At 51.2% G+C, this 16,191-nt stretch overlaps 1 protein-coding gene across 36 annotated transcripts in view; it reads left to right on the forward strand.

Moving 5' to 3' along the window:
* PRRC2B (proline rich coiled-coil 2B) overlaps nt 1-16,191 on the forward strand; it is a 125,158-nt gene that overhangs the window by 92,731 nt on the left and 16,236 nt on the right. For 35 of the 36 annotated variants that reach the window (XM_054520740.2, XM_063714489.1, XM_063714478.1 and 32 more), the window contains 8 exons: nt 1,954-2,144; nt 5,203-5,398; nt 7,758-7,974; nt 8,696-10,786; nt 11,985-12,190; nt 12,709-12,854; nt 13,484-13,625; nt 15,958-16,040. In XM_054520740.2, the coding sequence (XP_054376715.2) occupies nt 1,954-2,144; nt 5,203-5,398; nt 7,758-7,974; nt 8,696-10,786; nt 11,985-12,190; nt 12,709-12,854; nt 13,484-13,625; nt 15,958-16,040 (3,272 nt within the window). The remainder of the gene's footprint in view (nt 1-1,953; nt 2,145-5,202; nt 5,399-7,757; nt 7,975-8,695; nt 10,787-11,984; nt 12,191-12,708; nt 12,855-13,483; nt 13,626-15,957; nt 16,041-16,191) is intronic. The other variant, XM_054520742.2, reaches the window with a different exon arrangement.

The raw sequence follows: 16,191 nt of genomic DNA on the forward strand, positions 1-16,191 counted from the left end.
GTGCTCCAGGACTTTAATAAAACCACAGATCCTTTAACATGGAATAAAAATAAGCCCACTTGCTTGGTGGAATACATTTTTTCCTGGTGTTGATTCTAAAAGGAATGGATCACATGGCCCTATTTTTTTTTTTTTTTTTTTTGAAACGGAGTCTCTTTCTGTCACCCAGGTTGGAGTGGTGTGATCTCTGCTCACTGCAACCTCTGCCTGCCGGGTTCAAGCAATTTTCCCGGCTCAGCCTCCCGAGCTGCTGGGATTACAGGCGCGTGCCACGACACCGAGCTAATTTTTGTATTTTTAGTAGAGACAGGGTTTTGCCATGTTGGCCAGGCTGGTTTGGAACTCCTGGCCTCAAGTGATCCACCTGGCTTGGCCTCCCAAAGTGCTGAGATTACAGGCATGAGCCACTTTGCCTGGGCAACATGGCCCTATTTAAGAGTAATTAAGCAGTGCTCTATAATGCAGAGTGTCTCTTGTAGCAGTTTTAAAGAATATAATCAGCTGTTTTCTTTGTAATTTTCTTAAATAAACTCAGATCAGCTCTTGTTAGGAGACAAGGGGATGTTTGAGGCTCTGAAAGCTTCTCGGGTTAGAGAGTCATAGTGCCCTTCTGGCCAGGGAACTCATTTCTAGTTTTCCTTCTGCCCTCCTTTCATTAAAGGTTGAGTGAGGACTGTACCACTCTTATAGGGAAGTTGCACTGAGCATTTTCTGCCTGTCAGGCACTGTTTTCAGTGTATTATTGTAATTAATTTAATTCTCACAGAAGCCCTTGGTGAACACATGGTAGTTATTCTTATTTGCAGATGAAGAAATGGCCAAGGAGGGCCTGAAAAATGTGCCCAGGTCAGACAGCCTTTCTCTTGTTTTTGTTTTTTTCCTTTTTTAAAAAACTGTTTTTTCTTTGATATCCTTGCCAGCAGGAAGTCATACGCAGCATTTCCATGTGTTGAGTTCCTGCTGTTCAGATGTTGGATATGTGGGCTGTCACTGAGTTCATGGCTGTTCTCTATCAGTCCTTTTTTTTATGGGGGGATATGGAGTCTTGCTCTGTCACCTAGGCTAGAATGCAATGGTGTGATCTCACTGCAACCTCTGCCTCCTGGGTTCAGGCGATTCTCTCACCTCAACCTCCCATATAGCTGGGATTACAGGCATGCGCCACCATGCCTGGCTAATTTTTGTACTTTCTTTTTTTCTTTTTTTTTTTTTGAGACGGAGTCTCGCTCTGTCGCCCAGGCTGGAGTGCAGTGGCACGATCTCGGCTCACTGCAAGCTCTGCCTCCTGGGTTCATGCCATTCTCCTGCCTCAGCCTCCCGAGTAGCTGGAACTACAGGCGCCCGCCACCACACTTGGCTGATTTTTTGTATTAGTAGAGACGGGGTTTCACTGTGTTAGCCAGGATGGTCTGTATCTCCTGACCTCGTGATCCACCCGCCTCGGCCTCCCAAAGTGCTGGGATTACAGGTGTGAGCCACCACGCCTGGCCAATTTTTGTACTTTCAATAGAGATGGGGTTTCACCATGTTGGCCAGGCTGGTCTTGAACACCTGACCTCAAGTGGTCCACCCGCCTCAGCCTCCCAAAGTGCTGGGATTACAGGTGTGAGCCACTGCGCCCGGCCTTATTAGTCCTTTTTAATAAAACGTCTTCCACCTGAAATCAGATCTCAGCTCTGCTACTGACCGTGTGACCCTGGACATCATCTAACCTCTTAACCCTTAGTGTCCTAGTCTGTAAGGTGACAACAGGTGAAGCCTCCTCACAAGTGTTGTGGAGAGTCCCTGAGCTTGTGTACGTGATGCGTTTGGCACAGGGCCAGGGTTCAGGGATGTGACTGTTCTAGCAGTGGAGCGTACGGGCCAACAGGAAGAAGTACTTGCTTGTAAACACTTGGTTGGCTGAGCTTCTGTGAGCTCACTGTGTCATTTCTCTGCTGGTGTATTCTCTAGGCTCCCCAGAATTCCCTGCCCAAGAGACCCCCACCACGTTCCCAGAAGAGGCACCCACAGTGTCCCCAGCAGTGGCACAGAGCAACAGCAGTGAGGAAGAGGCCAGAGAGTCTGGGTCCCCTGCACAGGAGTTCAAGTATCAGAAGTCCCTTCCTCCCCGATTCCAGCGCCAGCAGCAGCAACAACAGCAGGTAAACAGATGAGATGGTAAAAGCCTGTGATAAACAGGCCTGAGTACCGAGCAGATGTTTCCCCTCCTCGTCCCCATGCCCACCTCCAACTTAGAAAAAGGCCAGAATACCCCTTATGTGCCCCCAAGACCAGTGGGGACGTCAGGAGTTGTACCTCAAAACTTGTGACCTTGGTAGATCAGCCCCTGGCCATTATTTATTTCTCTTGAGTGGTGGAGGTCCCTGGGAATGAATACAGCCCTTGTGGTTTATTGACCTTGTTTTCTGATACTGTTAAGGAACCTGTTCAGTGCTGTATGCAGTGAGCTCCATTTTTCTAGTGTGCAGGCTGGTTGTTTTATTTCAGAGCAGTGCACCTTGGACGTTCCTTAGAGGACGGTGTGTCCCGCCCTGGGGTCCTCCCAAGGTGTAAGGGAGGCCTGTGAGCTGTTTGAAGAGCTGCCCGAGAGAGGCACGTGACCTTTGGGTTACGGACGTAGGTTTGCAGGTTTCAAGTTGGACAGCTCCCTTCCTGATGTTGCTGCTGAACTAGTTGTGCATGGCCTTGGACAAGTCAGTTATGCCCCTCTCACCCATATTTCTTCATGTGTAAACCAGGAAGAATGAATACCTGCCTTTCAGCATGGCAGAGCGTTTCATGCCGTAACGCCTATAAACTGTTTTTTTTTTTTTTTTTTAAACTGTTTTATCAGTGTCACCATTATTGGCTTTTTATAAACTTTATTTTTATTTTTTTATAAATTTTAAAAGGTACCTACTTTTTGTCCTAAAGATCATGTGGATAATGGTTGTAATTCCACCCATCTCTCCTAGTCCTGATAGTCTTGAAGCACTCATCAGCAATCGTGCCTCCTAGAGTAGTAATAAGTAAGGGAACACAGTAGTCAATACTAAGGAATAGTGCATTTTGGTGGGAAGCTGAGATGATACGTAGACATTACTTAGTGCACACCAAACAGCAAGGTGTGCAGTAAATTATTACTAATATTAACTGAAAATATTTCAAAACGTGTGTGCCGTGGAGAAACAAACCAAGGACTTAAGGCTTTTTCCAGTATCTCACTTAATTACCTTTAAACTTCTCTCCTCAGCCTCTTCTCTCCTCTGGGCCCCTGGGAGCATTCCAGGGACTGCCTTTAATGTGATTTTAGAGCATGGGAGTGTAGGCGAGCACTGCACAGTTACTCATGTTCGTGGGGTATAGAATTACTGATGGGGGAGAGCTCTGGAATTACTTGTGCCAAACCCAGCAGTGACAGTTGCTCTAGGTAACTCCTTGGGGTGTGGAGGAAGTGATGGGTGAGTCCTTCCTTAAGAATAGAAGGAATTGCCAGGCGCGGTGGCTCACGCCTGTAATCCCAGCACTTTGGGAGGCGGACAGATCACCGGAGGTCAGGAGTTTGAGACCAGCCTGACCAACATGGTGAAACCCTATCTTTACTAAAAATACAAAAATTAGCCCGGCGTGGTGCTGCACACCTGTAATCCCAGCTACTCAGGAGGCTGAGGCAGGAGAATCGCTTGAACCCAGGAGGTGGAGGTTGCAGTGAGCCAAGATCGTACCACTGCACTCCAGCCTGGGTGACAGAGCGAGACTCCATCTCAAAAAATAAAATAAAATAAAATAAAAAATAGAAGGAAGTCTGAAAGCACCAGGGCAGCCGGTCTGGTCATATTCCCTGGAGACCTAGGGTGTGGACAGGAGGTGGAGCTGGGAGATGGAGGCCCACAGCCTTCTTTGTGGACTGGGAGAGTGAATGACTCAAGTCTCTTGATTGATGGGCTATATTTATTGAGTGCTCTTAATAGGCACTGGGAGTGCCAACAGAACCATCCAGGGAATCAGCTCAGGATGTGCTATAGACTGCTAGGCAGGTTGGCCGCCTTTTTGTTTGCAGAATGGAAGGGTGTGTGCTGGAGGCCGCTTGGGTGTCCTCAGGGTGTGACGCAGCAGTGAGTCCTGCCTCAAGGCCAATTCAGGGTTCCTTTAGGAATTAGCGCCCGAGGTCACTGATGGGATAGAGCAGGGTCTGAAATGAACCCTCTTGAGTCAGGCAAGGGCCTTGATTTTGAATAGTTCACTGATACTTTGTTTACCCATTTGTACAAATGTTCTGTATCCCAAGTGTGGTGCTGTGGGCAAGGGTGCACAGGGAGTCTCTTAGGGTTCGGTGAGGGTTACCAGCAGTAAAATCCATCAGCTGCTGCAAGTGCAACAAGGGAGCACTGGCCGTTCTGTGGGAGCAGAGAACCGGGAACCTGGTCTCGTCTGGGGGTTATGACAGGCTTTCTAGAGGAGGATGTGTTTAAGCTGGAAATCTGCATTTAGGGATGGAGGGAAGAGGCACTTACCTAGGGGTCCCAGTGTGTTCCCGTGGCCTGAAGTGGGTGGCAGGGATATATGGAGCAGAAAGTGGAGGGCCAGTCATGCGAGGCAAAGCTAGAGAGGCAGACTGGGCAAAGTCACACGGGACCCAATCCTCACGGTAACCCCGTAGGTCACGAGTAGCCTCATAGGATTTAGGCTGTCAGGTGGAGAGCGGTGGAGAACCACTGAAGGCTCTTTTGAGCTAGGGGTTGACATATTGGGCATGGGGTGTCTGTGTGAAAAGATCACCCTAGTCAAGGATGGAAAATGGATTGAAGAGGCCAGGAGGGAGCAGGGAAGGGATGCTGGTATATTATTTAACCTCAGGTGGTAGCTGCAGACAAGGAGAGAAGTGGCCAATGTCCAGAGGTTCTGTGGGAGGCTGCTGGTGGGTTCCAGGAGTGTCTGATCTAGGTGAAAACCTAGCCTGTCTCGTGTAGCACAGGCACAGATGAGCCTCCATTGTGATAATGGCATGGCCGTCCACCAGCCTTGGACAGGGACCTGAGCTTGCAAGCTGTAACACACTGGGGGCTTCCCCTTGAGCAGCTGTCCATCCCTCCCCTCCTTGGTCTTCTGTTCTAGGTGGGCTTTCTATGCTGCCTGCTGGAAAGCTGGAAGGGCGTGTATTGGGTGGCATCTCTGTCCCCGGCTGCACCAGCCTGACCAAGTCTCTCTCTCTGCGGGCAGGAGCAGCTGTACAAGATGCAGCACTGGCAGCCAGTGTACCCCCCGCCGTCCCACCCCCAGCGCACCTTTTACCCACACCACCCCCAGATGTTGGGCTTCGATCCCAGGTGGATGATGATGCCTTCCTACATGGACCCACGCATCACGCCCACTCGGACCCCGGTGGACTTCTACCCCTCCGCCCTGCATCCCTCAGGTAAGCACTGTGGTCTAATGGTCCATACCTGTATCACCCAGGATAGCGTGGTGGTCAAGGGTGTCATCTCGAGTTAAACAGATACACCTGGATTTTGGTCTGGCTCTTTGTCAAGTACACAACTGGTCTGAGTTTCAAAGTACTCGCTTGCAAATTGTAGGTACAATAATAGTTCTGTCATAAAGATTTGTTGGGAAAGTAATGAAGATCGTATATCATAAAGTGCTTTAATTAATTTTAGATTTCTGCTATGTCATTTTGTCCTTCTTCTCATTCTTAATGTTCTTTGTGCTGTCTCTTTTTTCTTTGGTTAGTCTTTCCCAAGGTTTGTCTAGTGCCTTTTCAAAATCAATATGGTCTGTGTGATACAGACCAGGGGTCAGCAAACTTCTACTAATGACCAGATAGTAAGTCTTTTAGGCCTTGATCAACTAGTCAGTTTTGGTGTTGTAGGACAAAAACAGCCATAAACAATAGTAAGTGAGTGAACATGGTTGTTTTTCCATAAAACGTTACTTGTAAAAACTGGCAGCAGGCTGAGTTTTGTTTAATGGCTGTAGTTTGCTGCCCAACTCCTGACTTAGGTTGCTTGACATTTGTTGGGTTTTCTCTGTAGCCTCTTCCATGGCAATTCTTTTTTAACATTCTACATTTGCCTGAAAAGACTGTATTCTCTGGTTGGAGATAGTCCATTAAGCTGAGCATGCTAATTGTGTTGTGCAAATGTCTTCATCATTGTAAGTTTTTATCCCTTTGACCAGTTACTAAAAGGTGTTTTAAAATGTCCCACTATGATTATGGATTTGTCAAATCTTCTTTGGGAGCCTGTCAGTTTTTGCTTTGTCTATCTGGAGGCATACAGGTTTAGAATTTCTGTATCTTGTTCCTTTTGTCCTTATGTAGTACCCTTGTTGTCATTAATAGTGCTTTCTATCTTTATTGCCTACTTTGATAGCAATATAATAATTCTAGTTTTCTGTTGATAGTATTTGAAGTCTTTTGTTCCAATTTTTACTGTTAGCCTCTTTGAGCCGTTATGTTTTGGGAGTGTATCTTTGTATCTACAAGATGTGTATAGCTTTACCACTCTGAAAGTCTATGACTTTTAATTGCAAAAGTTGGTCCTTTTAGATTTATTGGGATGATGATGATGATTATTATTATTATTTGAGACAGAGTCTTGCTCTGTCGTGCAGGTTGGAGTGCAGTGGTGCAATTTCAACTCACTGCAACCTCCGCCTCCCGGGTTCAAGCGATTCTCCTGCCTCAGCCTCCCAAGCTGGGATTACAGGCGCCCACCACTACGCCCAGCTTTTTTTTTTTTTTTTTTTTTTTTTGAGACAGAGTCTTGCTCTGTCACCCAGGCTGGAGTGCAGTGGTGTGATCTCGGCCCACTGCAACCTCCACCTCCTGGGTTCAAGCGATTCTCCTGCCTCAGCCTCCTGAGTAGCTGAGATTACAGGCACCTGCCACCATGCCTGGCTGATTTTTTTGTATTTTTAGTGGAGACAGGGTTTCACTATGTTGGTAAGGCTGGTCTCGAACTCCTGACCTCAAGTGGTCTACCTGCCTTGGCCTCCCAAGTGCTGGGGTTACAGGCATGAGCTACCATGCCCAGCCTTATTGAGATTATTATATTTAGATATTCCAATTATGATATTTTATGCATTCCATTCTTATTCTTCTGTTTCTATGCCTTTTCTTCTAATTCCTGCCTTTTCTTGGTCCTATTTTTGTTTTTCTTTTGCTTCTACATTTCATTTCTATATGTTAGTGGTTACATGAAAATTCTAACATGCACCTTCAACTTAGCAAAGCATTTGGGGAGGTAGAAATCTGAAGTCTTTGTCCCTTAAACCCCTATGAAAGGAAGCATGCGAGTCTGAATTACTGGGAGGGGGACAATTGTTTCCCTGCCCTGGTCCAGGCCAGACAGACCCGCCAGCCTGTTCCTGGTAGTAAAGCGCATGTGTCTATCAAGTGTGCCTTTTGAGGATGTGGCCCTTTTGGGTCTTTGTTTTAAACAGTGTCTCAGTTGTATCTCCCTGCCCTGTATAGAAAGGCTTCATCCCGTGTCCTGTGAGTGTTAAGGACCAAGCCTATATCTGACAAATGTGCTTTTCTTGCCCCCTTCCTTGGACTTCACAGGTCTTTGAACCAGGCAGGGTGCATGCGTGTGTGCCTTCAGAGGTCCTCAGGTCAGGAAAGATTAAGAGCCCTATGATGTGTAGGTGGGTGGGGTGCTGTATCCACATGAAAGTCAGGGTAACTGTTAACTTCTTTGGGCCTTTGGTTGACCCTGAGATTGGAGCAGGGCCATCTAAATGAGATGATGTAGATCAGTCTTTGCCTTCTTCAGGACTGATGAAGCCCATGATGCCCCAAGAGTCCCTCAATGGGACAGGCTGTCGCTCTGAGGATCAGAACTGTGTGCCCCCACTCCAAGAAAGAAAAGTGACCCCCATCGACTCACCCCCTGTGTGGAGCCCAGAGGGCTACATGGCACTGCAGAGCAAGGGCTACCCGCTCCCGCACCCGAAGTCGAGTGACACCTTGGCTATGGACATGCGTGTCAGGTGAGATGAAGCCTGGTCCTGCTGCCTTGCCACTGAATGAAGGAAGACTTCAGGTCCTAATTGAGAGGGCCCTGGGATGAGCTACCATCCCAGGAGACACAGCCCATGGGAGATGTGCTCCTTTGAAGGGACTCCTGGTTCCTCTGGGGAAGGAGAGTGTGAGGAGGATTGCTTGAATGCTTTGTCCAAGAGGCTCTTTTCAGATGGTGAGACGTAAGGTGAATGAGAAGTCCCGGGGTCATCAAATCCTGGGCACAGGACAGGCGGGTGGGGGCTTCACAAGGCAGGTGGGTCCAGAGCATGGGTCTTGGCTCATTTCTGTGGAAGTAAACAGAGTTAGCCCTGCCACCCCCATGGCCCCAGACTCTTCACGGCCTCCCAGGCTCCAGCTTGCTCTTGCTCTTTGACCCGGAGGATTACCCGGCTCCTCTGTCTCCAGGGGGCACGCCGCGACCAGCCTGTGGCCACGACACTCTTCATTCTGATGGACTCCAGGGGCCACCGACCAATTCATGGCCTGGCATTTCTGAGACATGTTTAAAGATAGAGCAAATGTTGATGCTTATGTTTTTTGTTGTTGTTGTTTTTTGTTTTGTTTTTCTAGCTTTCTTTTTAAAAAGTTTTTTTTTTTTTTTCTTTTTAAAACTAAGCTCTGTGTTCAGCATGGAAACCAGGAACCAGGCTCCAATCACATTGACTGATTTTTCTGGTTCCTTTTCAGGAATGAAAGCTCTTTCTCTGCCTCACTCGGAAGGGCAGGGGGCGTAAGTGCCCAGCGCGATCTCTTTGAGGAGAGAGGGGAGGAGTACTTGAGTGCTTTTGACAAGAAGGCCCAAGCAGACTTTGACAGCTGTATCTCTTCTCAAAGAATAGGCCAGGAGCTTTTGTTTCCACCCCAAGAAAATGTTCAGGATGCAGGTGCTCCTGGGGGTCACACCCAAAACCTCAGGTGTTCCCCATTGGAGCCTGACTTTGTCCCAGATGAGAAAAAGCCAGAGTGTGGCAGTTGGGATGTTAGCCACCAGCCAGAGACCGCTGACACAGCCCATGGTGTTGAGCGGGAGACACCCCGGGAGGGGACGGCCTTTAACATCTCCTCCTGGGACAAGAACGAGAGCCCCAACAAACAGCTGTCCTCAGAGCCTGAATGGACTCCTGAGCCCCGGAGCTCCAGCAGCCAGCACCCGGAGCAGACGGGCAGGACCCGAAGGTCGGGACCCATCAAGAAACCAGTCCTGAAAGCCCTCAAGGTGGAAGACAAGGAGAAGGAGCTCGAGAAGATTAAGCAGGAGCTAGGGGAGGAGAGCACCCGGCTGGCCAAGGAGAAGGAGCAGAGCCCCACGGCAGAAAAGGACGAGGACGAAGAGGACGAAGAGAATGATGCCTCTCTGGCCAACTCCTCCGCCACCACTTTGGAGGACAAAGGCCCTGGCCGTGCCACTTTTGGCCACGAGGCCACCAAATTTGAAGAGGAGGAGAAACCTGACAAGGCCTGGGAAACCAGACCCCCACGAGAGTCCAGCGATGTTCCCCCCACGAAGAGAAATAACTGGATCTTTATTGATGAGGAGCAAGCCTTTGGGGTCAGAGGGCAGGCCCGGGGCCGAGGCCGTGGTTTCAGAGAGTTCACTTTTCGTGGTCGGCCTGCTGGCGGAAACGGGAGCAGCGTCTGTGGTGGGGGGGTCCTGGGGGCCCGCAGCATCTACTGCAGCAGCCAGCGCAGCGGCCGTGGCCGGGGCCTGCGAGAGTTTGCGCGGCCAGAGGACTGCCCCAGAGCCAAGCCTCGACGGAGAGTTGCCAGTGAGACCCATAGCGAGGGCTCAGAGTATGAAGAACTTCCCAAGCGCCGCCGGCAGAGGGGCTCCGAGAACGGGAATGAAGGCTCGCTCCTGGAGAGGGAGGAGAGCACCTTGAAGAAGGGCGACTGCAGAGATTCTTGGCGGTCCAACAAAGTGTGCTCTGAGGACCATAGCGGTCTAGATGCCAAGAGCCGAGGCCCTCGGGCCTTTGGGCGAGCCCTCCCTCCCCGGCTGAGCAATTGCGGGTATGGACGGAGAACCTTCATCTCCAAAGAGTCACCCCACTGGCAGAGCAAAAGTCCAGGCAGCTCTTGGCAGGAATATGGCCCTTCGGACACATGTGGATCCCGGCGATCTACAGACAGAGACTATGTCCCGGATTCCTACAGACACCCTGATGCATTTGGTGGCCGGGGCTTCGAGGACAGCCGCTCAGAGGACAAGAGATCCTTCTTCCAAGATGAACACGTGGCAGATTCTGAAAATGCAGAGAACCGGCCCTTCAGGAGAAGGCGCCCCCCACGCCAAGATAAGCCCCCTCGCTTCCGGCGCCTCCGGCAAGAGCGGGAGTCCCTGGGCCTGTGGGGACCCGAGGAGGACCCCCACCTGCTGGCAGGTCAGTGGCCAGGCAGGCCCAAACTGTGTTCTGGGGACAAGAGTGGCACTGTGGGCCGCAGGTCCCCTGAGCTCTCCTACCAGAACTCCTCTGATCACGCCAATGAGGAATGGGAGACGGCCTCCGAAAGCAGCGACTTCAGTGAGCGGCGGGAGCGGCGGGAAGGCCCCGGGTCCGAGCCCGACTCCCAGGTGGATGGTGGCCTGTCGGGGGCTAGTTTGGGTGAGAAGAAGGAGCTGGCCAAGAGGAGCTTCTCCAGTCAGAGACCCCTGGTTGACAGACAGAGCCGAAAGCTGGAGCCGGGAGGGTTTGGGGAGAAGCCCGTTAGGCCAGGTGGTGGTGACACCTCCCCTCGCTATGAGAGCCAACAGAATGGGACGCCTTTGAAAGTCAAAAGGTAAAACCAGACACCATCCGGGCCCTTTTTGTTGTTGTGTTCTGTTCTCAGCAGCACTGAGTTCACGCATGCATGCCGCCGTGTGTCGGGGCTGGGGGCCCGCCCCCAGGCTGTCTGTGCGCGTCTCGATTGCCTGCCCCCACATTGCCTGTCTGCTTCTCGTGGTGGTGTTATTGTGGCTAGAGCTCCCACCCCCACCCCCACCCCAGTGGTGCTCTTGAGGCCACTGTCCAGCACCTGGCCTGAGAGTCCAGGCATGTGTCCCTGGAGCCCCGACGAGGGGCCGCTGCAGCGAGGAGCGTTGCCTGTGCACAGTGCCAGGTCCGGTCAGTCCACCAGTCCTCTGCTCTGGAGTTGCTGCCAGGCGGCGTCCTAGGGGGCATCGCTGGCCTCGTGGCTGCATGGAAGTGGCTCTTCCTGGGTGGTTCTGCTTCTCCACTGTGAGGAGATGTGGCCCCACGGTGGGGTTGCCACCTCAGCATGGCAGGAGCCCAGCAAACGCAGAGGGGAGCAGGCTGCACATGGTCTGGCGAGCACCTCTTCCACAGCCAGAGGCATTCGGGTGATGACCTCTGCTCAGGGACCAGGAGAGGGTCCCCTGCACAGTCTGGGTTGACTGACTGCACTTGGCTTTTGCCTCGGACAGGGAGATGCAGGGTCTGCTGAGGCGTTCCCTGTCCTCAGCATACTGAGGAAGATGGCTTCACACCTCCACTCTCCTTAGAATTCAAGGCAGAGAAACTCCCAGAGAAGGAGCCACAGGGAACACTGACTCTCTCAGGTGCCATCTAATCCAACTTTCCAGGCGCCAGAGGCCAACCCTTGGCTTCACCTCAGTTTTCTGCCCCAAGGGCCCTCCAGCAGGGCAATCCTGGAGAGGAGCAGAAATGCTGGCATCTCCATTCTGAGCATATTCCCCTTGTCTCTCTCCCCGCTACACTCTGAACATAGCATGTGGGAGAGCCCTGGGGAGCCACTTTCCCCAGGAGCAGGCAGAGCCGGTGGGGCAGCCTTACACGTGTGTTTGCACACGGACATGGATGCACTGTGGCCAGCCTGCCGCTCCTCCCCACCCAAGGAGTCAGCTAGAGGAAGCGGGCCTAGATCAGGGTGCCAGGCTTGTGTGCAGGCTGTGTGCACGTGCGGTGTTTTCCCTCCTTCCCCAGCTCTGGTTAACAAGATCCTCTTTTCCTTGCAGATCCCCAGACGAGGGCTTGCCTGGAGGTCTTAGTGGCTGCAGCAGTGGGAGTGGCCACTCCCCCTATGCCCTGGAGCGGGCAGCCCATGCCAATGCTGACCTTCCCGAAGCCTCCAGTAAGAAGGCAGAGAAGGAGGCCAAGTTGGCTGCTCCGAGGGCAGGTGAACAGGGAGAGGCCATGAAACAGTTTGACCTGAACTATGGAAGTAAGTCCTCACATCTTCAGGGGAAATAACTCAGGCAGAACCAGGGGCCATGCAGTCCTCGGGCCTCCCGAGTTTGCCCTTGCACTGATACCTTAGCTTTCAGAGCAGCTCGGCCAGGCCCTGGGCTGGGTTCTGGGGCTGTAGAGGTGAGCAGAGTAGGTAGGATTCCCACCGAGTGTTGCTCACAGCCTGTTGAATCCCCGTGACACCCTGCGGCTTCCGCGCTTTAAAGAGAGGAAGCCTGGGGCCCAGAGGCATTCGGTGGTGTGTCCGAGGTCACACAGCTGTAGGAGCAGAGCTGGGGTTTAAGCCCTTTGCGTGTTCTCTCAGTTGTGCCCTTGGGCCTGTTTGGTTTGGGATAACAATGTGTTAGATCAGAGGCGGCCTGAGAAAGGTGCGGAAGTCCTGTCCAGGTTTCTGTCGAGCCTGACACTAGATCTCAGGCGCCTGTTGAATTGGGTTGTTCTTGCCTCCTGGTGAGTGGAAAGACTGTTCCTTCTCGTGAAATCTTGGTTCAGGTGCCATCATCGAAAATTGCGGGTCCAGCCCCGGGGAGGAGAGTGAGGTGGGTTCCATGGTGGGCGAAGGCTTCATCGAAGTCCTGACCAAGAAGCAGCGCCGCCTGCTGGAGGAAGAGAGAAGAAAGAAGGAGCAGGCTGTGCAGGTGAGGGGCGGAGGGTGGGGGGACACGGGGCTGGAGGGCAGGCTGGCAGATGCCCAGGAAACCCAGAGCCAGAGGGTAAGGGAGTTCTCGGTCAAGCTCAAGATGGCAGAGAGGAAGAAAGGAGTATTTAGCAAGCACACATTGTCTCCCCGTTCCTGCTATTACCAAGGCCCTTCTATCAATGTAGGAATAGGTGGTGGCATCACTGTTATGCAGTGGAAGAAACTGAGTCTTGAAGAGGGTGACTTGTCTAGGGTGATAACAGTGGAAACTTGTCCAAGCCAAGATGCAGACCTCTGTCAGCTTCCAGCTTCCCCCTCTCCACTCCTCATTCCTGAGTGGAATGAGATTTGTCTCCCTCAAGTCAAGTGGATCGTGAACCCTATACTAAAATGGAATCAGGGCTGGACCTGCACACAGATCACAGTCCATTGGCCTTTCAGGTCTTTCTTGGGGGGTGCTTTGCTTGGCATTGTGGTTCTGCTTGAGGTTTTGGGAGACGAGTGTTCCACACATCTCTGAAGCATTTTCAGGTGGTGTGATTTTTGGTACCTGGGATACTTATTCTGGGGAGAATTTGTCAGTCTTGGTGCCTTTGGCTAGACTATAGCATCCTTTCTTCCCCTCAGGTGCCTGTCAAAGGTCGAGGCCTTTCCTCTCGTATTCCTCCTCGATTTGCAAAAAAACAGAACAACTTATGTCTGGAGCAAGGCGACGTGACCGTGCCTGGCAGCAGCCTGGGCACTGAGATCTGGGAGAGCAGCAGCCAGGGTGAGAGTTGGGGGTGTGACCCCAGCTGTGGCACCCAAGGTCACATCACAGACTGGGTTTGCTTCTGGGGAGGATCCTGCTTTTGAGCTACAAATATAGATGGAGTAGTACCTGTTTGCTGTGTTCCGCTGCTGAGCTAGTGCTGAATGCTGCCTGAGTGATTTGCTGCTGCAGCCCCCAAACGGATACACAATTTTCCTTGCCTAAAATTTGGTAGAAGAGCAGAGCATTCATTAGTCCAGCGATCTGGAAAAGGATGGCCCCTTGAGCTGAGATCACCTAGTAGTGGGAACGGCCTTCTTTGTCGGTCTCTCCCACTAACTTATGGAAGAGAAGCAAGTGACTGATAGACCAGCCGCAAGAGTTCAGGAGCTCTCTTCTGTGCTGTGCACCCTTTTCTTGACATGGGGAAGGCTCTGGAAAACCCTCCCTGAATGCTCTTCTGGAAAGGCAAACTGAGACCAGAAGAGGGTATACGTTACTTCTTAGAAAATTTGTTGCTCTGAAAACTTTTTTTTTTTTAATTCTATATCAAATGTAATTTTTCTGGGAATTTTTCCTTATAAAATAAAAAACTATTTTCATAGAATAGGTTCTTCTTGAGGCTTACGTGAGGCAGGGCCCTGCGCTGTTAGCCCAGAGCGTGCATAGATGAATAAAACAAGGACATTCGACATTTCACAGCTCAGGCCCATGAGGGGAGCTTGGAGAGGTCACCTAGTGCCAGCTCATTTTTCTGCAAAGCAGCTGAAGCTTCTAGAGGGAAGGGACTTGACTCAGGGACTCCAGGGTCATAGGACAAGCACCCGAGACACTGAGTTCTGGGCCTTGATTCTTTCACTGTTTCCACATAGCTTGTCTTCATGTGCTCGGTGAAAATTTTGGTTCTTGCAAACTACAAAATAACATTCAACATGGCCAGCTTTGATGGAAAGGAAGCACAATCATTTGATAAAACATCAATAACACTACATTTGATAGTGGCTGAGTGACAGGTGTCATAGTATTGATGTCCAAAAATGCCCAGGTGCCAGATTGGTTGAGCTGCCAGGTGTGAATCAGATGTGACTCTCAGGTGTGAGTCATCATCCCCTTTTGTCAGATCTTTTCCTCCAGAATTCTGCAGGGTCTCACTGGTTTCTCAGACCAGGGGTTGTGTCCAAGGATGGCTTCAGAGAGCCCTTGGATATTAAAATAGCATGTGAAAGGATTTTTGTTGTTGTTGTTTTTTAAAGATGGGGTCTCACTATGTTGCCCAGGCTGGACTTGAACCCCTGGGTTCAAGCAATCCTTCTGCATCAGCCTCCTGAGTAGCTGGGATTGCAGATATGTGCCCCCACCCCCTGCTAGCATGTCAACTTTTGCATGCATATCTATTTTTCTGGGCTCAGGATCCATGGCCACTCAAAAAGTGGTCTGTGAGCTTAAAAATTTTTAGTAATACCCACTGGGATCTTTCAGAGACTCTGTAGAAGCCGCCAACTTTGGCCAGGAGTGGTGGCTCACACCTATAATCCCAGCACTTTGGGAGGCCAAGGCGTGAGGATCACTTGAGATCACGAGTTCAAGACCAGCAACAGAGTGAGACCCTGTCTCTATTGTTTAAAAAAAAAAGAAAGAAGGCCAGGCGTGGTGGCTCACGTCTGTAATCCCACCACTTTGGGAGGCCGAGGCGGGCAGATCACCAGGTCAGGAGATTGAGACCATCCTGGCTAACATGGTGAAACCCCGTCTCTACTAAAAATACAACAACAACAAAAAAATTAGCCGGGCATGGTGGTGGGCGCCTGTAGTCCCAGCTATTCGGGAGGCTGAGGCAGGAGAATGGCGTGAACCCGAGAGGCAGAACTTGCAGTGAGCGGAGATCGCGCCACTGCACTCCAGCCTGGGCGACGGAGCAAGACTCCGTCTCAAAAAAAAAAAGAAAGAAAGAAATATATATTTTTAAGTGTAAAAAAAGAGAAGCTACCAACTTTTAGAAATAGTATAAGTGAAAGGAAGCATGAGCATAGCGGAAATAGCGACAGAGAATCCAGATCGGCAGGAGTGAGGGCTCTGCCCTGCTCGCTCTCTCCTGTAATCCGTGAGATGCTGAGAAACACGTTGGGTGAGGATGTGGAAAGTTGGGTAAGGCTGTCAGACCAGCTCTTCCACGTCAGAGCCGTTCACTGGGTGTCATGGGTAGGGGGCTGGGGTTGGGGGGTACAGGGGAGGCAGGGGAGTTGGCTTTCTGCAAGCTGTACCTGTACTTGTTCTTTAAGAGCTCATAAACTCGTGTTTCTCTAGACGGGTTGCTCTTTGATGCCCTGACTCTGTCTCCCTCCCCTGGCAGCTCTCCCTGTGCAGGCCCCAGCCAACGACTCCTGGAGGAAAGCTGTCACTGCCTTCAGCAGCACCGAGACTGGCTCTGCAGAGGTGAGTGTGGCCGCTGCCCACATGCTGCTCCTGGGATGAGTGTGTGAGTGTGTGCTCACCGTCCACACGGCCAGCTTGCCGTGGATCTGTGCATCGCAGCCCACCCGAGCCCCTGCCACAGCAGCTGAGCTTGGAATTAGGTTGTTTCCAT

This window comes from Pongo abelii, chromosome 13 (genome assembly GCF_028885655.2).
Source record: "Pongo abelii isolate AG06213 chromosome 13, NHGRI_mPonAbe1-v2.0_pri, whole genome shotgun sequence".
NCBI classification, from domain to species: Eukaryota; Metazoa; Chordata; class Mammalia; order Primates; family Hominidae; genus Pongo; species Pongo abelii.